The sequence below is a fragment of the Microcebus murinus genome, chromosome 18, assembly GCF_040939455.1.
Source record: "Microcebus murinus isolate Inina chromosome 18, M.murinus_Inina_mat1.0, whole genome shotgun sequence".
In the NCBI taxonomy this organism is placed as follows: domain Eukaryota; kingdom Metazoa; phylum Chordata; class Mammalia; order Primates; family Cheirogaleidae; genus Microcebus; species Microcebus murinus.
Genome location: NC_134121.1, coordinates 12,270,605 through 12,295,336, shown reverse-complemented (window position 1 = coordinate 12,295,336; position 24,732 = coordinate 12,270,605). Strand labels below are relative to the sequence as shown.

Below are 24,732 nucleotides of genomic sequence, written 5' to 3'. Positions count from 1 at the left end.
AAAGGGCCAGGATAAGTTCAGAGGAACAAGGACATAGGGGCAGACAGAGGCCCCTCTCACCCCCACTTGCTTCTCCCCATGCTTCTCTTGGCAGGTGACACTTTCATCTGCCTGGTTAGACAGGCATCTGGGGTCATCCTTCTCTAGTTACCTCCACATCTCATTCCCCAAACCAAGTGCTATATTATTTTTCTTAATACATCTAACGTCTGCCCTGTCACCACCGCAGCCATCCTTTCCCCTAGACTATTGCACGTTCATTGTTCTCGCCATTGTAGTTTACATCTTTTTATTTTTTTTGAGACAGAGTCTCACTCTATTGCCCCCATTAGAGGGTTAAGAGTGCCGTGGTATCAGCCTAGCTCACAGCAACCTCAAACTCCTGGGCTCAAGGGATCCTTCTGCCTCAGCCTCCCAAGTACCTGGGACTACAGGCATGTGCCACCATGCCCGGCTAATTTTTTTTAAATTGTCCAGCTACTTTCTTTCTGTTTTTTTAGTAGAGACGGGGTCTCGCTCTTGCTCAGGCTGGTCTCGAACTCCTGAGCTCTCAAATGATCCTCCCGCCTGGGCCTCCCAGAGTGCTCCCAGGCGCGAGCCACCACGCCCCTGCCTGAAAGATCTTTAAAACACACATTTGACCTCTCTTTGTCTTATAATCTTTTGGTGGGCTCCTTCCCAGCTCCCACGAGGGCCTCTGTGCACGTGGACAGCACCCTCTCAACTCATCCCTTGCGCGGCCGCTCAGCCTGTAGGCTCCCAAGGCCTCCTCGCACCTGCGGACCTCCCTCTGCTCGGGACCCAGACCCCAGACCTCGCCTTGGGGGCTGCCTTTTCTGACCGCACTTCCTCTCTGCCCCTACTCCCCCAGGCCTCAACTCACGCACGCCCATTACTGAGCCGTTTGGCGGCCCGTCAACCGCGTGGCGGGGGCGCCTGGAAGACGACTGTGATTGCGAGGCGCCTGTGTGGGTCACCGCTGCGTCACGGAGAGAGGATAGCGAGGTCGCCCTTGGGAGGAAGAAAGGGAGCCAGGAGCCAGTCCTGGAAGCCAGTGAGTGAGTGCGAAGGGTGTTCCGCCGCGTCAGCCAGGCCCGAACCCAGGACTCGGCACAGCCGCGCCGTGGGAGCGCAGCGCGGGCAGCCCCGGTTTTCCACCAAGGGGCGCTGAGCACTCCGCGGACCTGGCGGGGGTCGCAGGGCCGGGGCTTAGCCCGCCGCCCTTCCCAGGCTCTCTTCCTCTCGGGGCATCTGCAGTTGGAGCGGAAGGGGCGGGGACGCGGGCGACGCCAGGGAGCGCACGGCCCGGGGCCCGCGGTCCCGCGGGACGGGAGGCGGCCTCCTGTCTGCGCAGACGCGCCGCTCGCGCCCGGAGGGGCGGGGCCGGGCCGGGTCGAGGGGCGGAGTCAGACCCCGGGCCCACCTCCCCGAGCTCCGGAGAGCCGCCGGGTGCTCGGCACCCCGACCGCGCTGAGGGCTTCAGGTGAGCGGGGGCACAGAGGGGTCAGGGAGACCGCCCCCGAGGCCGGGCCGTCGGTCTGATCGCGGGTCCACCTGTCTTGCTGTCCGCCAACAGCCGCCTCCGCGGAGAATGGGAGAACAAAGGGAGGGGGCGGTTCTGGGGCCCCTGAGGGAATCCAGGGTCCCAGGTACCCCGCCCCGCCCACTGACACTTTCGGTTTCTCCCGAGTCAGAGGCGCCGCCCGAGAGACCCTGGGCCGGCGCGCAGCTGCCTCTCAGCGTTTGCCTGTCCGTCTTTGTGTCTGTCTCTGTGTCTGTCTGGCTGTCTCCGAGCCTGCCTCCACTTCCAGAACTAAGCCGCCCCGACACCGCCATCCCGAAAACTCCAGCCCCTTTCTCATGGCAGGTAAATGCACGCAAGGCCGGGGGTCTCCGTTATCCCCCCACGGACTCGGGAGCTAGGTGTGGAACACATCCTCCGAGAATGTGCTCGGACTGGCCGGGTGGGGCCCCTCCCTTCCTCCTGGGGAGCCTCCGCCCTGCTCCCCTGCCCCATCTCTCTCTGCCTCTTCCCGCCACATTCCCCCCCTCGCCCCCGCAGCCTTGCGGGCCATGGGCTGAGGAATAACGGCATGAGGTCACGGGTTCCTTCCTTTTTAATCTAACCCTATCCTCCTACAGGCTACTTGTCCCCCAAAGGCTACGCCCCTTCGCCCCCACCTCCCTACCCTGTGACTGCTGGGTACCCGGAGCCGGCGCTGCATCCTGGGCCCGGACAGGCACCAGTGCCTGCCCAGGTACCTGCCCAGGTACCTGCCCCTGCGCCTGGCTTCGCTCTCTTCCCCTCGCCCGGCCCCGTGGCCCCGGCGTCTGCTGCCCCCTTCTTGCCACTGCCAGGGGTGCCTTCTGGCCTGGAATTCCTGGTGCAGGTGAGTGGGAGGAAGGAAGGGTGACAGGGAGGGGACCTGGGCCTGCAGGTGGACCAGCTGATGTCCGTGCTGCCCCTACCTCTCTTTCTAGATTGATCAGATCTTGATTCACCAGAAGGCTGACCGAGTGGAAAGTAAGTAGGAGGAGTAGGTTGGGCCTCATGACGGTGACAGGTGTGGTGGGCGCCTAGGCAGGCTGTGTCTGAGTTTCACTGTCACCCTTGGCAGCGTTCCTAGGCTGGGAGAACTGTAACCGGTACGAACTGCGCTCGGGGGCCGGGCAGCCTCTGGGTCAGGCGGCCGAGGAGAGCAACTGCTGCGCCCGTCTGTGCTGTGGTGCCCGCCGCCCGCTGCGTGTCCGCCTGGCGGACCCTGGGGACCGGGAGGTGCTGCGTTTGCTCCGCCCACTTCACTGTGGCTGCAGCTGCTGCCCCTGTGGCCTCCAGGAGGTGGGTGGGAGGGATGGGGTTGGGAAGAGGCTCTGGTAAGGGGCGGGCCTTGATGGGGCAGGACAATAGTAGGGCGGGCCCAGGAAGAGGCATGGCTGGGTGGGAGTGGGCAGATGGGGATGGGAGGTTTAGTGGGGAGCCAAATAGGTAGATTTGGGACCAGTGAGAGCTTGGGCCGGGGTGCCCTGGCTGGGCAGTGACCCTGTCTGCTTCCCACTCCAGATGGAAGTACAGGCTCCACCAGGCACCACCATTGGCCATGTACTGCAGACCTGGCATCCCTTCCTCCCCAAGTTCTCCATCCAGGATGCTGATCGCCAGACGGTCCTGCGAGTGGTGGGGCCCTGCTGGACCTGTGGATGTGGCACAGACACCAACTTTGAGGTATCAGGATTACAGGGAGATTCCTGGGATCTTCATAAGTAAGATGGCAGCTTCCATGAGCCAGGATGGCAAACAGTAAGGTCAAGATCCTGAGCTCATCAATCTAAATTCACAGTGACTCTTACCACATTTGCAATTTTCCTTCATTGGGAAATAAGGATGGCCCCATGGTCTTATAATAGTATGGCAAAGAGAATTTCATCTTTAGGACCAGTGCTGACGGATACATACAGCTCCAAGTTGGTGGTGGTAGGGAACCTAAGGCCAGACTGGATTTAGGGTGAAAGATGATTAAGTCTGCCATGGGCCGGGCCCATGTGGCTGCTAAGCATAAGTTTGTGAGCCTAGGCCCTGGAACAAGTGCTAATTTAACATGTTAACATCCCATGGCTTGCCCTGCCAACCTGGAAGTCCAAATGGCCCCTCCAAGCTGATATCCAGGTGATATTCTTCTCACCATGCATTTCTATCACCAGCCCGAAGCCTGGACATCCCAAGTGGTGACAATTTCAGAGTGAGGCCTGGGAAACACTTTGGTTTGCAGAAGACAAAGGCACTCCACAGAGCCTTGGGTCTTTAAGGCATAATTCCCTGTGCAGATAAGGGAAAAACAACAGGTATAATCCAGTAGACTTTCCAACACTTCTAATGAGGTGCCCTACTCAAGGTTACTTGTAAAAAATGAGTCACCTTGGTAGCCGGAGGGAGGTTTTGTGATGGGAACTGGTTGGAAAAGAGATAAGTAGGCGATCCCTGGATGAGAATGTGTAGACTGTGGGGTTCTCATAGCGTCCCTTTTGCACAATTATAAATGGTCCATACTTGGGGCTGTACCCTTGGGACTGCAGGGCTAGCTAGGACAGGTCCTGCCTAGCTTAGGACTGGGCTGCAAGAAGTGTGCCAGAACTGTAGCATAGTGGGGGATAAGGATGGGAAGGACACAGAAGGAAATTGTTCCAGTTCTATTCACTGGAGAATGAGCACAGCAAAAGGACCAGGAAGTCACTGTCAGTTACCACCCACATCAGTGGGGCCTGTTGCTGCTGGGCTCAGAGAGGCCAGCGGAAATTTTGGTCCTCAAAGGCTACTTACTGCTTCCCCTCCCTCAACAGAGAGGCTTGGATCCCCTCTAGATCAGGCTTGCATGCAATGCTGCACAGGCCCCCACACCCCTACTTTGCAGAATAGGGAAAAGGCACTCCTTTGTGTAGACAAAGCCTTCTGGGAGTGTGTTTGGCTGGTAGAAGTACAGCCAGGATTTCAGCAGCCTTCCTTGCCCTCTTGGCTAGGGTACTTTGTGCCGGGCACAAACTGCATTCACTGTGGGTGGCGGGGACATTGGGAACCAAAGCAAACCTAGCAAATGGCCATATACTAAGGGGATTAGACTATATCTTGCTTCCATTCCTCCCACCACTGGTGTCCATTTATGTCATGCATGGCCTTCGAATAGCAACAGATCAGAGTCTGAATCCTGAGTTTTGCTATAGACTCATAGTGTGATGTAGGGTGCCTGCTTCCCCAGCTGTTGCCTTCTGTGATGGGAACCAGTGGGGAAGGTAACTAGGTGATCTCTGGATGAGAAGATTCGCTGAGTGTAGAGCCTGCACAATTCCTACATGGAGACTGTCGGAGTGGGATTGGAGGCAAGTGAGATCGGTTACTTTCTCCCCAGTTGGATCCTCCCTGCCTCCCTCCTGACAGGTGAAGACAAAGGACGAATCTCGAAGTGTGGGCCGCATCAGCAAGCAGTGGGGGGGGCTGCTCCGAGAAGCCCTCACGGATGCAGATGACTTTGGCCTGCAGTTCCCACTGGACCTGGACGTGAGGGTGAAGGCTGTGCTGCTGGGAGCCACGTTCCTCATTGTGAGTTGGCTGCCGCCCCCCATCCCCTGCTGCTTCTCTGCTGTCACCTGAAGCTTTGTGCGCTTCCTGGCCTCTTGCTAGAAGGTTAGGGATAATGGTATGGGGGGTTGAGCTTCCAGACTTGGGTTGTGAGAGCTGAGCCAGGCTGGCCCAGCAGATCTCCAGTTGACTGTGGCCTCCCCTCAGGACTACATGTTCTTCGAGAAGCGAGGAGGCGCTGGGCCTTCTGCCATCACCAGTTAGAGGCCGCCTCGGTGTGAGGAGACCATCACCTCAACCAGAACTCAAGATGGTCACTTGCCCTGGCCTGGCCCCTCCTCAGAGGCAGCCCCTTTCCTCCATGTACACTGCAGGGGACAGACAGGGGGCTCATCCCTACCGTACTCCCTGGCCTCCCCTGTGGTACCCACAGAAGAGTATGTATGAGAGCCTCTCCCCTGCTACCTCTCGCCACTGTAGTCCCTCAGCACACAGGCATATCGGCGTCCAGACCTCCCCTCCCCACTCCCTCTCGCCTGCTTCTGGGGGTCTCTGCTCCAGAGGCCGCCTCTGGAACCCAGGACTCGGGTTTTACAGTTTTGCGACAGGACCGGGTAGGGAAGGCCAAGAGGCACCAAAGATAGCAGACATAGCCACCTGCATCAGCTTAGCCAATTAGCTCAGCCTCAAACTATGGCACTTTGAGGGGGTCCTCACCTCCCTACCAACAGCTGTAGGGGTGGGGCCTAGTGCCAATTTCCTCTTTCCCTTGGGCCCTGCCCACAGCTGGTGCTTGCTGCAGCTTCCTGTGCCTTATTTAACCACCCCTTCCTTCCCTTGCCCTAGGAAGGAGGCTGCATCTTTGTATGTTATATTCATATAAACTTTGTAACTTTTTGGACATTGGAAGATGTATGTAATGGGGGAGGGTAGAAGAAAGAGTTGGTGTGGGAAGAAACAAAGGGAAATGTGACAGATGAATTTGGGCAGGGGCTGGCCTGCCTCATAATCCATGCTACCGGGATCAAATGTCCTTGAGTCCAAGAGAGCAATTGTCATCCACTACAATGGCCCTGGGCAATGTGTCCCAAGTCAGTATGGCTGCTTCCATCATCCAGGATGACTGCTCACAGAGTTCAGGGTGGTAGCTGATGACAGTTCAGGGTGGCTGTTCCCATGGTCGAGTGTGGCCACTTCAGCATTCTCTGTAGTGAGTAGAAGCTTCCTCTGGATAGGATATATAGCAGCTCTTTCCTCCAAGTCCTCCTCTTGTTTGGGAGTGTGGTAGGCAGAGTGGATTAGATCCTTCTTGGCCTGGCCAAAGGAGCTTGAGCCCTCAGAGGCCAAGGGCAGGGTAGGCGGGAGACATTTGTCAGTGTCTGACCCAGGGCTCCTCCTTTACTGCCCGTAGCAGGTGGGACTTCCCCAGGTGGGAAAGTCTGCCCCTGTTAAGACCTTATTCTGGTTCTGCTTGGTCCCACGTGGCCAGGCCCTGAGGGGCCCAGGCTTTCCATGCTGGCGTACATGCCCAGGGAAGCAGAGCTCAGTGCCGGGCCAGGACATAGCGGCTGGCAGCTGAGAGGTCCCACTGGTAATGCTCCAGAATGCGCCGGCAGTCAGCTCGGGACCGGCTACTAAGGTGGAAGAGCTGGTCTACCTGTGGGAGCAGGAGAGAGGGCAGCTGACTACTAGGTGTCAGGGGCAGGAGAGGAGGTAGCCCAAGAGAAGGGTCTGGCTTTACCTTGAGGTTCCGGATGGCAGACTCCACATCTCCCCCAGTGGCTCTTAGTGCTGCCTGGCACTCCTGGTGGGTGACTCCATGCACACTGAGCTCCATCTGTGGGGGACAAAGCTTTATTTAGGCTCCTGCCCCAGCCTGTAGCCCCTTCTGGACTACAGTGGCTACTTCAGTGAGACCTCACCTCTATAATCTTCCTCTGCAACTCAGGGTTGGGCAGGAGGGCTCCATTGGGGACAGAGGCTTTAGTGGCTCCAGGAACTCCCATGGGGTGATTGTGTGGGGGTTCTCTTTTGGGCCAGGGAGGCCGTTCCCTGGGGGGCTGGCTGGGCTGAGAAGAAGAGCTGGAGGTGAAAGGCAGGCGTGGAGGCAGGACTGGGGGTCCCTGGGGCACAGCTCTGGCTTGTCGAAGTTCAGGGGGGCTCGAACCACCCCCTGTGGGACGAGCGCCCAGGGACAGAACTGACTCCAGACTCTTGGAAATGCCTGTACAGTTGAAAAAGAAACAACTTGATAGGAGGCCCAGATGTTAGGTCCTGCCTTCTTCTGGCTCTCTGTCTTACCTGTGCTAAGCTGGATGGTTTTGCAAACATATGCAGATAAGCTAGCCAGCCTTGCCCTCAGTATGATCCACATGTCAGGTGGGACAGTAAGACAGGCATGCAAATGGACACCAAGGCCTAGGCAGCTCAGTGCCAAAAAACTGAGTGCTCAGGGTCCAGAGTGGGGAGGTTCTGTTCAGTAGGGAAGGCAGGGGGGCTTCCTGTCTCAAGATCTCACGGTATAGCTAGGATGCCAACAGACAGAATTTGGGGGAATGAAATCATACATGCAAAGGCATGGATTCAAGCCAGGGGGCACAAATGGAGGGCTGTTTGGGATCTCCTCAGGGACCCTGGAGTCCCGCCATGCCCACCTTTCATCCTGTGCAGGGGAACGTTCCTTCTCTGGCCCCGCGCTGGGTGTAGATCCCGAAGCTTTTCCTTCTTTCTGTTCCTGTCGGAGAGTGATCAGTTCGTCCTCAATACTACCCCTCTTCACCACACATACTAATGTTCCCTCTCAAATTCTCTGGGGCACCTAGGAGACCCAGGTGGAAGCTCTAGCTGAGAGGCAAGTCCAGGATCACCAGCTTCCACCCTGGTCTTGTCCCCAAGCTTCCCTTCCAGAGAAATTGCTGGACTTGGTCCCCCCAGCCCCACCCTATCCCCCTAGCCATTTCAGGTCCTCACCCCTCTATGCTTCCTGGGGGGTGCTCTCCCTGGGCAGGGGGGCCTCTGTGCGCTGGACAGGCAGCTGGCGGGCCTGTCAAGTCTGTCAGCATCACTGCCGAGGCCGGGAAGCTGCCCACTTTGAAGGTTCGACCATTCTGGCCCTTCCAGATTGTGGAGTTGGGGCTGTGGGAAGACGAGCTGGTGACCGGGATGGGACAAGGGGAAGAGTGGGGTCTGGGCTGCAGCCCTCAGTCAGCTCACCAGGCTGTGTGCCTTGGAGCCACATCTGCATCGAGGGAAGCCCCTCCCTAATGCAAAAGCGCTCTGTGGGCCAGCAGCAGCCCCAGCAGGGAGGCCAGGACTGTGCTGGAGCTCTCAGGGCCCACAGCGGAGAGGAGAAGAGGCAGAAGCTCAGGGTTCAAGGAGTTGGGGAGAAGCAAAGAGGGGACCAGGAGTCAGGAAGGTTTGGAGGGTGTCTTCCTCCTGGGGCTGCTTGGGAGGTATGAGGCTGTCACCTGCCCTCGATGATGGTGATGGAGTCACCGGGCTCCATCTTCAGGGCACCTGGCTCTGTGACATCCCTTACACAGCGTCCCTCAGAAGGCCACGCCTATGGAGACAGGATGAAAGGGTTGAGCTTTTGGCTTGAGTCAAAAAGGTAATATGGGAACATGGAAGAAAGAAGACTTCCCTCTGTTTGTGCACCCACCAGTCAAACCCATACCATGTATGTCCTCTGTCCTGGGCCCAGGGTGGGACACTCCTTGTCCCCCAGTTGTAATCTAGTGGGGGTGGATTCCATGCCAAGCTGTATACTGCCCAGGGTTCAGAAGCAACAGAGAAGGGCCATATTGCTACCTAGAGCTTCTCAGCCACTGTTGCCTACCTGGTCTTTTCATCCTCGGCATCATCCCTTTCATCCATTCTTGCACCACCTCAGAGTGATGCAACATGCAAAGCTTGTGACTCCCCTGCTCAATACCCTTCCCTAGCTCCCAAATGCCCTCAGGGTAAAGACTAAACTTTAAGAGTAGAGTGTAGTGATTTAGGGAACAGCCCTGAAGTCAAATTGACCGATTTAAATCCCAACTCCTGCACTTACTGTATGACTTTAGGCAAGCCACATAAACTGTCAGTGCCTCAATTGTCCCATCAGTAAAATGGAGATAATAATTGTCTCATTGGATGGCTGAGAGGATGAAATGAGTGAATCTGGGTAAGGATCCACATAAAGCACGCCAGCGTTACCTGCCACGCCTTAGAAAACCCTCCAGCACGCAGCCCCTGCTCATTCTGCTGCCTCATTACTTCCATTTCCCCCTCCTACATGAGACTCTTCCTCTGCCTGTCAAACACGCCCTGTGACCTACTGCTCTCCCCTCTGTGCCCCTTTTCTGGCCCAGACACAGACCCTAGTCTCCCAGACTGCATCTAAGTGGCCCCAGTCTGCCTCCCCAGGGCTCTTAGCTCCCTGCAGGTGAGGACTAAATCTGTTTTGCTCAGAGCTGGGTCCCAGAGCCCAGCACTGGCATCTGGATATGTTAGTCTTGCGCATGGAAGCTGGGGAGAGAGAATGAAGGAAAGAGAGACTGTGTATCTGGGGAGATGGGGTCCCCACCTCTTGGAGAAGGCCCTCCAGTTGGGAAAAGCCAGGCCGGTCAGCAGGGTGGAGGGCCCAGCAGCGCAAGGCGAGCGCGTAGAGGGCCCTGGAGCAGAGGGGAGGCCTAGGCAGCCGCGCTCGGTCCTTCTCCAGCTTCTGCAGGATGAGGTACGGCGGGACGCCGGCCCAGGGCTCCTCGCCCCTGGAGAACATCTCCCACAGCGTCACCCCGAACATCCACACGTCTGAGGCAGATGAGAAGGCTCCCTGGCGCAGGCTCTCCGGAGCACACCTGCGGAAGGAAGTGGAGCTAAAGGCGGCCGGCTGTGTGCTCCTCTGAGCACATCTTCCACTGAACGCCGCCCACCCCGTGTTCCCAAAGTCTTCAGAAGTCCTCCTTTCCAAGGGTGACAATTCCTCTTGTCCCAGCCTCCCTCAGAAGACCAGCCCTCGAGCTGCTAGCTGCTGCCCTCCAGACCCAGCCTGCTCGCGCCCGCCCTCACCAGGCGTAGGGGATGGGGCGGGGCCCGCCCATGACGTAGCGGCCCCGGGCACCGCCCAGCGGCCGCACCAGCCCGAAGTCCGCCACTTTGATGGTGCGTGGCGAAGCCAGCAGTAGGTTGCGTGTCGCGAGGTCTCGGTGCACTAGCCCGCGGGCCCCCAGGTACGCCATAGCCCCCGCCAACTGCCGCAGGAAGAGGCAGAGCAGAGCCACCGGCAGCGGGGATGTCGGGGCTGGGGCCGTCAGGCGCGCGTGCAGGGAGCCCAGTGGCGCCAGCTCCATCACCTGTAGGAGAACAGCGCCTGTGAGCTGGGTCCTCTGGCGGGACTCAGGCCGCCTACCCTCCTGCCGCACACCAGCCCCGGCGCTGGGCGGGGAACCAGCGCGTGGGTCTATCTGCTCACCATCTGCAGAGGCTGGCCCAGAACAAGGCCATGCAGACGCAGCACATGTGGGTGCTCCAGGTTCATCATGACCGACACCTCTCGAAGAAAGTCCCCCAGCTCTGTGCCCACGGGGCCTTCGGGACCTACCCGGAGGGACTTGACAGCCACTGGGACCTGGAGGCGGGGGAGCACCATCAGGCAAGGGGATCTACTGCCAAGACAGAGCAGAGAGGGCATGAGGAACAGAGGGGGCAGCTGGGCCAGGATGAGGTAGCGTCCCTGGACACTCACAGTCTGGCCGCTGGGCAATGTCCACAGCCCTCGGTGCACCACGCCAAAGCAGCCTGAGCCCAGCAGCTCCCCCCTGCACACAGCACCCTCTGGGATCAGACACTTAAGTCCACCCTCTGGCTCAGGGAGGCACGGTGGTCTCTCTGAGGGCGGGGTGGGCTCCTTCTGCTCTGGGGCAAAACCTCCAAGGATCTGAAACAGGGGTGGGAAATCAGGTGTGCAGAACCCTGCATCCCCCTCCAGCCACCTGGCCCACCTCATTCCCGGGCTTAAAATGCCCTCCAACCCCCGACAACACATACCTTGTAGACCCAGTTCTTAGGCTTGAGCCCTGAACGGTGCCTCTTCAGAGCTTCAGCCAGTCTGCGCTGGGCTGGGGAGGGCAGGGCAGAGAGAGATTTACAGGCAAGAAAAGGGGTGGGGTGGGGGGTACAAGCAACTGATAGGCTGGGGAAGGAGAGACCAGGGTCTTGAGGCAGGGTTCTCTTACCAGGCCGGCCCATGCCAATGCCATCCAGGTCCTCTGGTCTTACAAAGTCGAAATGCTCCGGCCGAGTGACGTTAAGCTCCTCAAGGATGGGCCGGTAGAACTGGGCCAGCTGGAGGTCTCTGAGCAGCCGCAGTAGCCACAGGGAGCCTGCCTCAGGGAGCATGTCTGGAGAAGGAATCCCTAAGGACAACGGCATTCCCCTTCAGCTGGGTAGCCCAAGATAAGCACCTGAGACACTCAGGCACCAGGGACAGGGTCCCCAGCTCCACCCACAAGCCATCAGAAACGCTCAGGTATGGAGAGAGGGACACATCAGGCAGCCAGGAACCCTGCCATTCACACACACAAACCCCAGGTAGCATGCTCCCCGTGCCAAGGCCTCCAGATACTCTACCCCTCACCGCAGAGTAACCTGCCCTCCTCACACCTGCGGTTTGAGTACGCTGCCTGCTCACACTAGACTCCAGGTGTGGTGCCCTCCTCAATCCTGAGATACTATGCCACACTGCCTCTGTAGCCCAGGACACCAGTTGTACCCCAGACAACCTTTTTAGACCCGAGCTACACTGTTGTACACACTCACTCCTGAGACACTTCTCCCCCTCAAACAAGAGGCATTTTTGCCTACCACACACACAGTGAAGAGCCCAGACATGCTAACCACTCCATACCTCAGACAAATAGGTAGATGCAGGCGCACACACAAAGGTAAGCTGCCTCCCACACGCTGTTACCTGTGCACACACGGAGCCCCTCGGATACACTGCCAAACATGCCCTCTCAAAGCTGAGACATCCCAGCATGGGGCTGCAAAACGCCCAGGCTGAATGCCACATGCCTCTCACATCTGTGTACTTGAGACACCGTAGTTCACTGCCTCCAAACACCAAAGATGCCCACACACAAAACACACAAGACACCAGGGTCCAGCGTCCACACTACCTTTGTCATACGGGCATACTGCCCCTCAACCCAGAGACAGACACCCAGCCTCGTTGCCTCTTATACACTTGAGGCAGCAACATTTGAAATCAAATCGGGCATTTGCGACAGGCCGCTAAGCTTAGGTCCTGCCTAGAGAGCCACCTAGGCTACCAGGTGCACAGTCCCGTCCACACCCACCTCTCAGCTCCAGGTAGAGCTCCCTGCCGGCAGCCTGAGTCACCCCATCTAACTTGGCTTCAAGGCAACTCCACCAACCTTTGCTAAATAAGCCGCTAGGAACTGCGGCCACTGGCTGCGTGCACAAACACTCCCTCACGCACACCTGGGCACACCCGGCCCCCTTAAATGGAGGCCCCGACGCGGGGCCCGTTGCAAATGCGGAGTCGGGAGATGGGCTGGAACCGGGCGCGAGCCAGGTGCGGGGAGGAGAAAGCCCGGGACGCTGGGAGACCCAGCAGGTAAGGTGGGGAAGGGAAAGCGCGCAGGAGGGCGACAGGAGGAAACGCAGCCGCGAGAGGGAAGGACCCGGACAGAGGACGGGAGGCCCGGCATCCCGCGGATGCACCTCAAGAGACGGCTGCTCACCTCCCCGCCCCAGCCCGGGGCGTCCCGCTTGGTCCCGACCCTCACCTGGCGAAGGCGGAAGCGGCGGCTGCGGAGCCGCCCAGGTTGCCGGGACTAAATCCCGAGAAGGGCGGGACAGGAGTGAATTCCGGGGAGGGCGGGGACTTGGCGGCGGGCCAGGGGCTGGCAAGGGCCGCGCCCCAATTCCCTGGTAAGACTCGGTGAGGGTCACAAAGGCGACTGGCGGCCCCTTTCTCCTCCAGGCCTGATCGACCCCCAGAGCACAAGCGGCCTACCTTCCCCTGTCCTTTGCTTGTCTTTCTTCACACCGTCTTTCCAGCCTTCTCCGAAGAACTTTCACTCCTTCCCAGGCTTCGCTCCTCCGTGCCCTGTCCCCCACGCCCTCTCTCCCCAAATCCTTCACCTCTCTTAATCAGGACTCCACCCCTTAAATAAATAAGCACCTGCTAGAGATAGCTTGCCCAGGCAGTGGGAATAGAAGGCTAAACAGGACACAGTCCCTGCCCTCCAGTAGGGGAGAGAGCTTCCTAGAATTCCCTAATTAATGAAGGAAAGCCAGGCAAGCCCAGGTACATTGGCAAGGGTCCAGGGCAGAGATGCCGCTGTTGGTTCAGGAAGTCAGCCCCCAGCCGAGACAGAGCCTCCGTTGACCATGGGCAGCACTGCATGCCTCAGGGCTCCCTCCCCATCACTGACACTTCTGGCCTCAGTCCAGTATAACACCCTGCCTCTCAGAGCCTCTACTGACCCCAGGGCCCTGCACACTGCTACCTGGCCTGTGGCCACAGGGACACAATCCAGGGCCTTGAAGAAGGCCCTGGGGAGGATCATCTCCTCACCCTTTTCATCAGGGGTCCCAGAGAGGAAGCTGCCAGTCTGGGGACATCTGGTCTGCCTCCTGTCCCAAGGATGGATGTATGAACATAGCAGTTGCTGTCCCAGTGCTCTCTTGGAGAGAAAAGCCCTCCTTGTCTTGGTAAACACATGGGATGTTCCAGCATTGATAGGAAAATCTTGGTAATGAGGTTCTTCATGTATTGTTTTCTTGCTAATTCTCTTGCCCTCCAACTGTGCCAACTCTTCATACTGTAATTGCCCTCTCCATGTGGTCTCTGCACGTGATTTCTCCACGTGGTTATCTCTGATACACACGCTGTAGCTCCACAAGGGAGGGGCTAGGTCTTTATTGCTGATCTCTGCATTGTAAGTACCTAGGACAGTGTAGGCATATAATAGGCACAGTGTATGCTGGCTGTAAATAAATCTGCTCAGTCTAATCATCATTCCTTTGTAGATGATCAGGCTTTACCCCCTGCTTTTAAGGCATCATTGGTGTTTCACAGTTTTATTACAATGTGTCTAAATGTTTATTCCTTCCTATTTATTCTGCTTAATATGTTATATTTCCTGTATCTGTGAATTCATGTCTTTCATCACTTTTGGAAAATTCTCAGCCACTATCACTCCCAAATATTCTTTTTCCTCCATCCTCTGTACTCTCTCCTTTGCTGACTCTGATTAGAAGTATGCCAGACCGGGGGAGGGGGCCATGGGCAATATATATAACCTTAACACTTGTACCCCCATAAGATGCTAAAATTTAAAAAAACGAAGTATGCTAGACCTTTTTATTCTGTCCTCCATGTCTTTTTTTTTTTTTTTCCATACTGAATTAGGAAGTTTATTAGGCTCCTAATTTCCATGTCTGGAACGTGAACATGGATTTACATGCATTGTCTCATTTTGTGGATCTTACATGCATGTAGTCTTCAGTCAGCTGGACCTTTGATTCTACTTGTCAGTAATTTACAGTTAGCTCAATGTGAGTAAATGACAAACATAGAATGATGCATAAGCTGTAGCAACAAATCCCAACTCATACCATTTGCCTTTTATTCCAAAACCATATCACAACTCTCTTCTTGCAAAAAATAAATTTCAGAACAAAGTATTTAATTGATCTCGCTGAGAAAAATAAAGACAATTCTCTCATTTCAGAATCCAGCAATGAGTGTCCAACTATGGCTGAAAGATACACCCTGAGAATTAAATGATTTTAACAAACCCATTGAGGTTTATAAAGCTGTGTTAACCTAATATCAGGAAGGGACACAAGATACAGGCACAAACATCCCTGCTCATTTTGCTGTGCAGTTCTCCAAGGATGTGGCGTGATGAACATCCTCGTCATCAATGCTTGAAGCATCTGTGGAGTCAGGCTCGCTCACCACAATGCCTACAGAAGACAGACTGGCAATGAAGGCGTGCACCCACTGTGCATAAATATCCCTGATGTTAAAGTAAGGTAGCTCGTGACACTTCTCTGGTGGGTCCTCACTGCCCTGGTCCACATCAATGTCCTTTTGCTTCTGGTAGTACTTGGACAACTTATTGAAGATGATGGCGATTGTCAGGGCCACCACCAAGATGCTGCAGATGATGCACGTGCTGGCGATAAGCTTCCCGGCCAAGGTGACTGGGTGCGTGTCTCCATAGCCCGGGGTCATCGTGCTGATGGTGGCCCACCACCACCAGCAGATGGGGATGCTGCTGAGGCTGGATGTGTGGTCCTCTTTCTCCACGGAGTAGATAAGCACAGAGAAGATGGAAATGCCTACAGACAGGAAGAGAAGCAGCAGTCCAACTTCATAGTAGCTGTGTCTCAGGGTGGCACCTAGAGACCGAAGTCCTATTGAGTGCCGAGCAAGCTTTAGAATTCAGAAAATCCTCATCAGCCGGAGGATCTGGACCACCTTGCCCATGTTTTCAATGTCCTCGCTCTCATCTTCCTTGGTGTCTACCGCCAACGTGGCATAGAATAGAATGATGGAGATGTAGTCGATTATGTTCAGAGGGTTTTTCCAGAATTTCTTTTGACAGGGAGCAGCAACCAGCCAGATGGCAAGCTCCCTGGTGAACCAAGCGATGCACGAGATCTCCACACCTTCCAGCACGGGGTCGTCCACCTCTCCATCCTCATTCTGGAACTCTGACATGCTGTGGACACACATGGCCACGATGGAGGCCAGCACCACGCTCAGGGAGGAGATGGCGATCAGCTTAGCAGACAGGCAGTACGCCGGGGTTTCCATTCTGATCCAGATGTTCTTCTGGAGCTGACCGAGGCTCAGCTTATCAAACTTCTCCAGCTCTTTCTCAAACAGAGACGACTCTTCCAAGGAGGAGTCAGTGCTCACCTCATGGCTTCTCTGGTCCCAGTCCTTCTCTTGGTTCTCCTTGTGTTCCTGGTAGCGGTTGCTGCAGCAGGAATCGATGAAGAGCTCGTTGATGCCCCAGTACTCGATCTCCTGGCAGAACAAGAACACGCACAGCTCCTCCATGGCGTGCAGCTTCCCCGTGTAATAAAAATTCAAAACATATCTGAACAAGGAGGGGTTCCGATCAAAGTGGTACTCCTTGTCAGCCACGCTGCAATCATCACACAGCTCCAGAATGGCCTCTTCCGAGTGGCAGGTGAGCAACTTGCCCGGTCTCGAGTGAGGAATCCGCAGGAGGGTGCTTTGGTCGACAGACTGCTTAAAGTCCCCCCACGTTCAAGTTAACAAGTTCCTCGTCTTGTCCAGGGCGATGGGAAAACTCACCAAACAGCATGGTGGATCCGGGAGGCAGAGTGCCGGCTGGGAAGGGAGACGAGGACGATCCCGCTGCACCCTTGAGGTGGTGACCATGCTCGCTCTGCCTTCATCCTGCCCGGTGTGACGTCCATCATCATCCAAGAAGCTCCCCCCTTCTCCCCTCACTGGACCGTGTGGTGCACATAGGCATCTAGTGGCCAAAAAGAAGAGGAGACTCCTGTTCTCTGGTTGTACAGGCCAAAGCAATCGCGGGAAAATCACTCTCACCTGCAGGAGTCCGGGCGCGCCCGGCTCGCTCGGGGATCGCGCCTCCTCGTGGCGGCGGCCAGGAGAGCCCAGGCCCGCGTCGGTCGGTCAGCCCGTCCCTGTCCTTCATGTCTTTCAACCTGTCTTCGTATTTTTCATTCTTTGCGTCTTGATGGTACAATTCAGATAATCTCTTCAGATCTATCTTCCAGTTCACCAGTTCTCTCTTAGGTTATGTCTGATGTGCTGTTTCATCCATATATTGAGGGGTTTTTGTTGTCGTTCTTATATTCATATGAACATTATTCTACTTCATTACAGTTCACTATTGAGGTATAATCTATATTCCATAATATGTATACATTTAACAGTATAACTTGATAAATTTAAACAAATATACACATCTATTGAAGTAGATAGGATCCAGAATTTCTATGACCCCAGAAAGCTCCCTTGTGCCCGTTTTTAGTCAATCCCATCCCTCAGAGGTGAGCACTATTCTGATTTCTAAAAGCCATAGATCATTTCTTTCTGCTTTTGGCTTTCTTTTTTTTTTTTTTTTTTCTTTGAGACAGTCTCACTCTGTTGCCTAGGCTAGAGTGCTGTGGCATCAGCCTAGCTCACAGCAACCTCAAACTCCTGGGCTCAAGCGATCCTCCTACCTCAGCCTCCCAAGTAGCTGGGACTACAGGCGTGCACCACCATGCATGGCTAATTTTTTCTATATATTTTTGGTCAGCCAATTAATTTCTTTCTATTTTTAGTACAGACGGGATCTCACTCTTGCTCAGGCTAGTTTTGAACTCCTGACCTTGAGTGATCTGCCCGCCTCTGCCTCCCAGAGTGCTAGGATTACAGGCATGAGCGACCACCACACCCAGCCCTGCTTTTGACCTTCTTATAAATGGATTCACACTCAATTTATTTTTGGCTTATTTCACTCAGCATAAGATTTGTGAGATTTATCCATGATGGATTAGTAGTTATTTTTTATTGCAGGGTAGTATTTCATTATAGAAATATATTACTTATTTTTTTTTCGAGACACAGTCTTGTTCTGTTGCCCAGGATAGAGTGCAGTGGCATCATCATATCTAACTGCATCTTCAAACTCCTGGGCTCAAGTGATCCTCCTTCCTTAGCCTTCTGAGTAGCTAGGACTACAGGCATGCACCACCATGCCCAGCTAATTTTTCTATTTTTTATAAAGACAGGGTCTCACTCTTGCTCAGGCTGGTCTTGAACTCCTGGCCTCAAGCAATCATCCCACCTCAGCCTCCAAGATGCTAAAATTACAGGGTGTGAGCCACCATGCCTGGCCCTCTGGTCATTTTTTATAATCTCTTGTTGCTTTCTCATTTTTTTTTTTTTTTTTTTGAGACAGAGTCTCACTTTGTTGCCAGGCTAGAGTGAGTGCCATGGCGTCAGCCTAGCTCACAGCAACCTCAAACTCCTGGGCTCAAGTGATCCTCCTGCCTCAGCCTCCCGAGAAGCTGGGACTACAGGCATGCACCACCATGCCCGGCTAATTTTTTCTATGTATATATTAATTAGCCAATTAATTTCTTTTTTATTTATAGTAGAGACGAGGTCTCGCTCTTGCTCAGGCTGGTTTCAAACTCCTGACCTTGAGCAATCCGCCCGCCTCGGCCTCCCAGAGTGCTAGGATTACAGGCATGAGCCACCACCCCCGGCCTGCTTTCTCATTTTTTATTCCACATTTTCTATAATATTTTATTCCTATTTTTGTTTCTTAGATTCCAAGTTTTAATATCCTTATAGATCCAAATTTGTAGTTGTTGTTTCTGCTGACTCTTACAGTGAATTATTTCTTTGTGTGACTATGATTGTGATTACATTTTATTGACCTTGATCTGCAGAAATCCCAAGTGCCTAAATTTGAGATGTTTTACTTCAGAGAGTAAGTTCATTTGCTTCTCCCAGGAGCCAGAGATGGGAACCAACCTAAGACAGCTTTAGCATCTTTTTCAGGAGTACCAGATTAATGCAGGAGTCTGAATTCAGCTTCCTTGCAATAGGCTCACAAATTAGTATGTAATACCAGTACTGTCAGAAGCAGGTTCTCAGTGCATGTGCTATTGAATGAGTGAATGCAATAGTTCCCATATAAGGGAGAATTAATTGAGAGGGCCTTGGGAATGCAAAGAAATGAGCGAATGTTCCCCCTGGACTGGATGAAACCCTGAAGGAAGACTTCATGAGAGTGCTAGCATTTGATCTGAGCCCTGAAGGACAAGTCAGATGTTGATAAGGAATTTCAGGCTGGAGGGATGGAGGAAGCAATGTCTAAGTTCTTGGTGGGAAACACAATGGTTCTATGAATTTCTCAGATAAGAGCATGGGAAACCTGATTTTCCTCTGAACACCTATGTCCTTACAGATCTGGGTGAACTAGAGGTCCTCTGGACATTGAATGAACACATGAGGTAGGGACACAGGGAGATGTGAAGGCAGCTGTAGCAGAGAGGCAGAAGCCAGAGCAGGCATCTATTCACACCTCTAGCAAACTTCCACGGAACTTCTACTCTTGGCCAGGTTCTGGGGACCCAGGTGAACAAACAGACACAATCCCTGCCTTGGTGGAGCTTCATTCTACAGGGTGTGCAGAACACAGCAAGGAGCTTGGCCCTTACCTGAGGGCTCTGGGAAGTGATCTTAGGCAGTGGAGGGACAGAATCAGCCTGCAGTAGTAAGAGTCCAGGAAAGGGGGAAAGAAAAGATGCAGGCAGCACAGTGAAGAGGCACTTACGGTTGGTTCAGGAGAGAGAGGCTGGCCCTGCCTAGGCCTTGCTTATGGAATGGTAAAAGGAAAAAAAAAAAAGTTTTTCTGTACTCTTACATCCCACTTCTGACACCAAACGTGTGAGGTCCCCCCACCCATGCTAAGCAATTCTCCACTTCTCTGAAGACACCAACTGAATGTCCTGCAATTCAATTTGATTCTAGCACTAACTTCCTAGAATTCGTGCAGACCCCACTGGTTAAAGGTTCAGTCCCACAAACTGTCCCCGTTTCAGATGCCAATTGCAAGTCTGGGCTCCTGTCCATCTTACTGACCAGCTACAACTCAGTGGTTCCCATGATACCTACTTTGGGTTCAATAATTTGCTAGAATGGCTCACAAGACTCAGAGAAACATTTACTTACATTTACCAGTTTGCTATAAAGGATATTGTTAATATAAAGGATACACATGAACAGCCAAATGGAAGAGATGCACAGGGCAAGCTATCAGGTAGGGGTGTGGAGCTTCCATGCCTTCTCTGGGAGGTGACATCCATCACCTCCATGTGTTCACCAACCTGGAAGCTCTCTGAGCTCCATTGTTTAGGGTTTTTATGGTGTCTGCATTATGTAGGCATGACTGATTAAATCATTGGCCTTTGGTGATTGAACTCAATCTCTAGCTTCTCTCCTCTCTCTGGAGGTTGGGGAGTGGGGTTGAAAGTTCCAACCCTCTGATCACATGGTTGGTTCCTCTGGCAACCAGCCCCATCCTCCAGGAGTCACCTCATTAGCATAAACTCAGGTATGGTTGAAAGGGGCTTATTATGAATAACAACAGATGCTCCTGGCACTGCTGTCACTCAGGAAATTCCAAGGCTTTTAGGAGCTCTGTGCCAGGAACTGGGAGGAAGACCAAGTATATATTTCTTCTTATTATATCACAACATCACAGATGGAAGGGAGGCTGAGGAGAGGGGCACTATGGGTTGGACACCTGGCCTCCGGCCTCTACACTTGGTCAGTCTCTACATCTTGCCTCAGCAGGAAGCCAGAGGCAAAGGCTCAACCCCACTTTTGTTTTTGGCTTGGGAAAAAAAATCTAGAGAATTAGAAACCTTTTTTTTTTTTTTTTTTTTTTTTTTTTGATTGGCTACATCTGTGGAATAGAAACCTTTTTATCCCTCCCCTTCTCCCTAGTTTCTTACTTTTGGAGTTAAGCGTTTCCCCTCCCCCACCTAGGCCCTTAAAGGAGGGCAGGATGTCTGGGGAGAACAGCCTGATCATCCTAACCACCCTTAGGGAGCACCTCCTCCAGGCTGGGGTGGTGCGTCCTGTTAATACTTAAACCCGGAGGCCCAGGTTGGGCACTGCCCCCTCCACTGCCCTGCCTGTAGGCTCTGTGTCCCAGAAGGATGAGCACATTCATAGCAGCGGGGCCAAGCCTTACCCCACAGGGCAGAGAGCCAGGAAGATAAGCAGAGAGGGCACCTGGCTGCCTCCCCACCGCCCACGGCCTTGGACGGGGGTGAGACGGTGGAGCAGTGCCAGTTGAGTGAGGCCCATGCCTGTGCAGAAGCCTCTCCTCTCCTTTCAGAAGCCTCGTTAGTGTCTCCCTGGCTTCTCCTTCTCTGCTCTGATCCTGTGCTCACTGAGCTCCCCTCTCCCCGGCTCCCCACATCAGCCTCTCAGTAGGGACAAGTGCCTCAGCAGTGCTAGCTTGCTCTCCTCCGAGCCTTTGCATCGCTGTTCCCTCTGCCTGGAAAAGTCTTCCCGACCTGGCCTACTCTTGTCCCACCTTGCTAATGCAAGAAGCCTATGCCTAACTGGTCAGGGCTCTTCCTCTGCACCCCAAGAGCCCCACACTTTCCCGTCATTGCACTCATCCCTCTGGTAGAATTTGCCAGTAACTCATATGTGTCTCCCCTGCTAGACTCAAAGCTTCAGGCAAACAAGGACTTCATTTTGCCTGGGCATTACTCCATCTCCCATGTGCATTCTAGTGCCTGACTCATGTGATAAGTGCTCAGTGACCTTTGTTGAACAAATGGGTGAGAGAGAGAGTCATGTGGATTGGGTGAAGCAAAGGACAGCTTTGAAATCAAGAGCGCCTTTGCTGGAAGTAATGGGAATGGGAGTTTCCAAATCTTGCTGATGAGTGTTCTTCTTGTGAACTCATCCCTGCCTCGCTCCCAGTTTGGTACTCCCTGGCCACATGTGGTTGGCTCTTCCTAGACCCTTGGGTAAAACCTTCCTCTTCTGTCACCCCTCTTCCATCTCCCGGGCCCCTGAGGTGCCATCCTTTCCCAATTTGCATGTGCCTCCCTGGTTTGTAGAGCCATCAGCCCACCCCCGTGTACGTATCTGCTGTTTTGCTTCCCTAGTGTTCTCGCTCTTGTAGCCACCTCACTCCTTCAGGCTCATGGTGCATCTGACGGCCTTCACAGTGCAGCAACTTAGGCCTCAGCTCTGGAGTTCGAATTCCAGCTTTACCACTTAGAAAGACTGTGAATCTGAGTATGTTACTTCCCATTTCTGTACCTCTGTTTCCTCATCGTCAAGATAAGCCTACTAGGAATATCTACCTTATGGGATGGTTGGAGAATTACCTGTGTCTGTGGTAGCCAGCCTGCAAAGTGGCTGCCCATGAACCTCCCCTCCTGGTGTCTGTACTGCTATGTAGACCCTCCCCACGGTGACTAGGGTTCATGTGTGCAATCAATGGGATAGTGCACAAAGGGTGGCGTGTGACTTCTGAGGTAGGCCACAAAAGACAGTATGGCTTCTGCCTTGCTCTCTTGGATCACTCCCTCTGGGGGAAGCCAACCACCGTGTCACAAGGACACTTAAACAGCTCTATAGAGAGCTCCACATGTCAAGGAACGGAGGCCTCTTGCCAACAGCCAACACCAACTTGCCAGACATGCAAGGGAGCCATCTTGGAAGCTGGTCCTCTGGCCCTAGTCAAACTGTAGATTCTGCAGCTCTGACCGACATCTTTTTTTTTTTGAGACAGAGTCTCGCTTTGTTGCCCAGGCTAGAGTGAGTGCCGTGGTGTCAGCCTAGCTCACAGCAACCTCAAACTCCTGGGCTCAAGCAATCCTTCTGCCTCAGCCTCCCGAGTAGCTGGGACTACAGGCATGCGCCACTATGCCCGGCTAATTTTTTCTATATATATTAGTTGGCCAATTAATTTCTTTCTATTTATAGTAGAGACAGGGTTTCGCTCTTGCTCAGGCTGGTTTCGAACTCATGACCTTGAGCAATCCGCCCGCCTCAGCCTCCCAGAGTGCTAGGATTACAGGCATAAGCCAACGTGCCCAGCCATGACTGACATCTTGAATACAACCTGGTGAGAGACCCTGAGCCAAAACCACCCAGCAAAGCTGCTCCCGAACTTCTGATCCCCAGAAACTGTGGCATAATGCTTATTGCTTTAGGCCCTTGAGTTTTAGAGAAATTTGTTACATGGTTATAGACCATAGAGTGCATAAAATGTTTAGAATGATGTCTGACACCTTGTCTTCCTCCATGTTAGCCATCATTAACTCCGCTGGACAGGTAGGAGGACTGGGGCTCAGTCTGGTGAAGCACACGGCTAGGAAGAGACAGGGCCAGCCATGTCACAAACCCTGGACATTTCATGCCAAGTCCTGGGCTCCATTTTCTGCTTCACTGTTCAGTTACCTGTTGTTGAGGAATACAAATGATTGTATTAGTTAGTATGCCCCTGGTCTCCCAGGAATCAGGAGTCAGGAATTCCAACAGGATGCTGTGGGGATGTTTACCTCTGCTCCACAACTTATGGGGTCTTAGTTGGAGAAATGAAAGTGACTGGGGTGACTGGGCAGCTGGGGCTGTACTATCACTCATCCGTCTGGCTTTGGGCTGGGACCCACCCATGTGGATTCTTCCTGAAGTCCAGGCCTCCTCATAGATGGTAACTGGGTTCCAGAGTGAGCATCCCAAGAGACACAAAGCGGAAGGTGCCAATTCCTTAAGGCCTGGGCCCAGAAAGTGGCACAGTGGCACTTCTGTCATGTTTTATTGGTCAGTCAGTCACAGAGCCCAGATTCAAGGGGAGGATACATAGACCCTATGTCTCTGTGGGAGGCATGTTAAAGAATTTGGGAGCCATTTAAAAAATTGCCACACCCACAGCAGCCTCCCTTGTTTGCCAAGAAGCTTAGAAAAACCAGGCCTGCCCTGGCAGGGCACGCTCCAGTGGGTTGTCCTTATGTGCACAGAAAGAAACACTAACTCTGCCAGCCTCCTGTCCCACACGCTTGCAAAGAGCTTACTAGGGCAGTGGATAGCACAAGATTCAGAGAAGGGGCTAGAGTTGTCACAGACACGTCCTGGTGTCTGCCATGTGCTCAGCACTCTGGAAACATGGGTAACAAACCCTTAAGCAGTGGTTTTATAGGGCAGTACGTGCTCTGGAGGGAAGATGGGTAAAGCACCACCAGGCCGAGCGTGGTAGCTCATGCCTGTAATCCTAGCACTCTGGGAGATCGAGGTGATTGGATTGCTTGAGGCCAGGAGTTCAAGACCAGCCTGAGCAAGAGCAAGAGCCCATCTCTACAAAAAGTAGAAAAATTGGCTGGGCATAGTGGCACATGCCTATAGTCCCAGCCACTGAGGAGGCTGAGGCAGGAGGATCAGTTGAGCCCAGGAATTTGACATTGCAGTGAGCTATGGCTGTGCCACTACACCCCAGCCTGGGTGACAAAGTAAGATCCTGTCTCAAAAAAAAAAAAAAAAGAAAAGAAAAGAAAAGAAACAAACAAATACTACCACCTTGATGTAACAGATGCCACAGTTGAGAGATGCCTTGAAAAGAGACACTCTGCTCTGCTCCAGGGGCTCAGAGAAGGATTCTCAGAAAAGGTCATGTCTGAGCCAAAGGAGAAGGGCCTTCCAGGTGTAGGGACAAGCCTGGACAAAGGCACGGAGGCATGAGAAGGCAGGAAGTGTTTGGGCAACTTCAAGTTGGCTGTGGAGGGTATGTTGGGGTTGGCAGCACTCAAGCAATGAAGCTTCACGGACACGTAGGGGGCCAGGTTCCAAGAAGTGTTACAAAGGCAGATTACTTGGTTACTGATGAGAAGTGGGCATGTGGGCATTAGAGGAAGACAGGGAGGAAAATGATGTCCAGGACACAGTTGGTGCTGCCATTAAGCCTAGGGGAGGTCACAAGAGGGGGGTGGAGTCGGGTAGGAAGCTGAGTTTGGACGTGCAGAGTTGAAGATGCCTGTAGGGCATTCAAGTGGACATTCCAGTTACATCTGTGTTTGGACAGCTCTGACCCAAAAAAGCAGATAAG

The 24,732-nt window shown here is 53.8% G+C and overlaps 3 protein-coding genes across 5 annotated transcripts; 1 reads left to right on the top strand and 2 right to left on the bottom strand.

The window, feature by feature from the left end:
* The first annotated feature begins 1,350 nt into the window (after window positions 1–1,350).
* Window positions 1,351–5,969, top strand: PLSCR3 (phospholipid scramblase 3). Of its 2 annotated transcripts, none has more exons than XM_012776611.3 (8): window positions 1,351–1,483; window positions 1,695–1,867; window positions 2,143–2,390; window positions 2,482–2,524; window positions 2,619–2,839; window positions 3,062–3,223; window positions 4,928–5,089; window positions 5,276–5,969. In XM_012776611.3, the coding sequence occupies exons 2-8, from the start codon at window positions 1,861–1,863 to the stop codon at window positions 5,330–5,332; spliced, it is 900 nt and encodes a 299-aa protein (XP_012632065.1). In that variant the 5' UTR covers window positions 1,351–1,483; window positions 1,695–1,860; the 3' UTR covers window positions 5,333–5,969. The 2 variants fall into 2 exon arrangements, with proteins under 2 accessions (XP_012632065.1, XP_012632075.1); XM_012776621.2 differs by having other exon boundaries at window positions 1,395–1,483; window positions 1,691–1,867.
* TNK1 (tyrosine kinase non receptor 1) lies at window positions 5,962–12,896 on the bottom strand. 2 transcript variants are annotated; one of them, XM_075994122.1, is made up of 13 exons: window positions 12,865–12,896; window positions 11,290–11,469; window positions 11,102–11,172; window positions 10,800–10,991; window positions 10,527–10,682; window positions 10,124–10,407; window positions 9,639–9,912; window positions 8,536–8,630; window positions 8,039–8,203; window positions 7,723–7,802; window positions 6,991–7,292; window positions 6,810–6,905; window positions 5,962–6,725 (listed from the first exon to the last, which is right to left on the bottom strand). In XM_075994122.1, exons 2-13 carry the CDS (start codon window positions 11,450–11,452, stop codon window positions 6,612–6,614), a joined length of 1,992 nt encoding a protein of 663 aa, XP_075850237.1. In that variant the 5' UTR covers window positions 11,453–11,469; window positions 12,865–12,896; the 3' UTR covers window positions 5,962–6,611. The 2 variants fall into 2 exon arrangements, with proteins under 2 accessions (XP_075850237.1, XP_012632025.2); XM_012776571.2 differs by having other exon boundaries at window positions 12,820–12,889.
* Window positions 12,897–14,957: 2,061 nt separating this feature from the next.
* On the bottom strand, window positions 14,958–16,431 carry LOC105878455 (delayed-rectifier potassium channel regulatory subunit KCNS3-like). Its single transcript, XM_012777858.2, is given in 2 exon segments — window positions 14,958–16,361; window positions 16,363–16,431. Coding segments are annotated over 2 exon segments (1,473 nt in total).
* Between the last annotated feature and the right edge of the window lie 8,301 nt (window positions 16,432–24,732).

What these genes read in the sequence shown, in the direction of transcription:
- TNK1 (XM_075994122.1), bottom strand. Translation starts at nt 11,452, where the DNA reads ATGCTCCCTGAGGCAGGCTCCCTGTGGCTACTGCGGCTGCTCAGAGAC. An exon ending in CTAAGAACTGGGTCTACAAG is followed by an intron (nt 10,992 to 11,101) that starts GTATGTGTTGTC and finishes CCCCTGTTTCAG; the next exon opens with ATCCTTGGAGGTTTTGCCCC. An exon ending in TGGAGGGCCTTCTCCAAGAG is followed by an intron (nt 8,631 to 9,638) that starts GTGGGGACCCCA and finishes CTGTCTCCATAG; the next exon opens with GCGTGGCCTTCTGAGGGACG.
- PLSCR3 (XM_012776611.3), top strand. An exon ending in GCACAGACACCAACTTTGAG is followed by an intron (nt 3,224 to 4,927) that starts GTATCAGGATTA and finishes CCCTCCTGACAG; the next exon opens with GTGAAGACAAAGGACGAATC. An exon ending in TGGGAGCCACGTTCCTCATT is followed by an intron (nt 5,090 to 5,275) that starts GTGAGTTGGCTG and finishes GCCTCCCCTCAG; the next exon opens with GACTACATGTTCTTCGAGAA.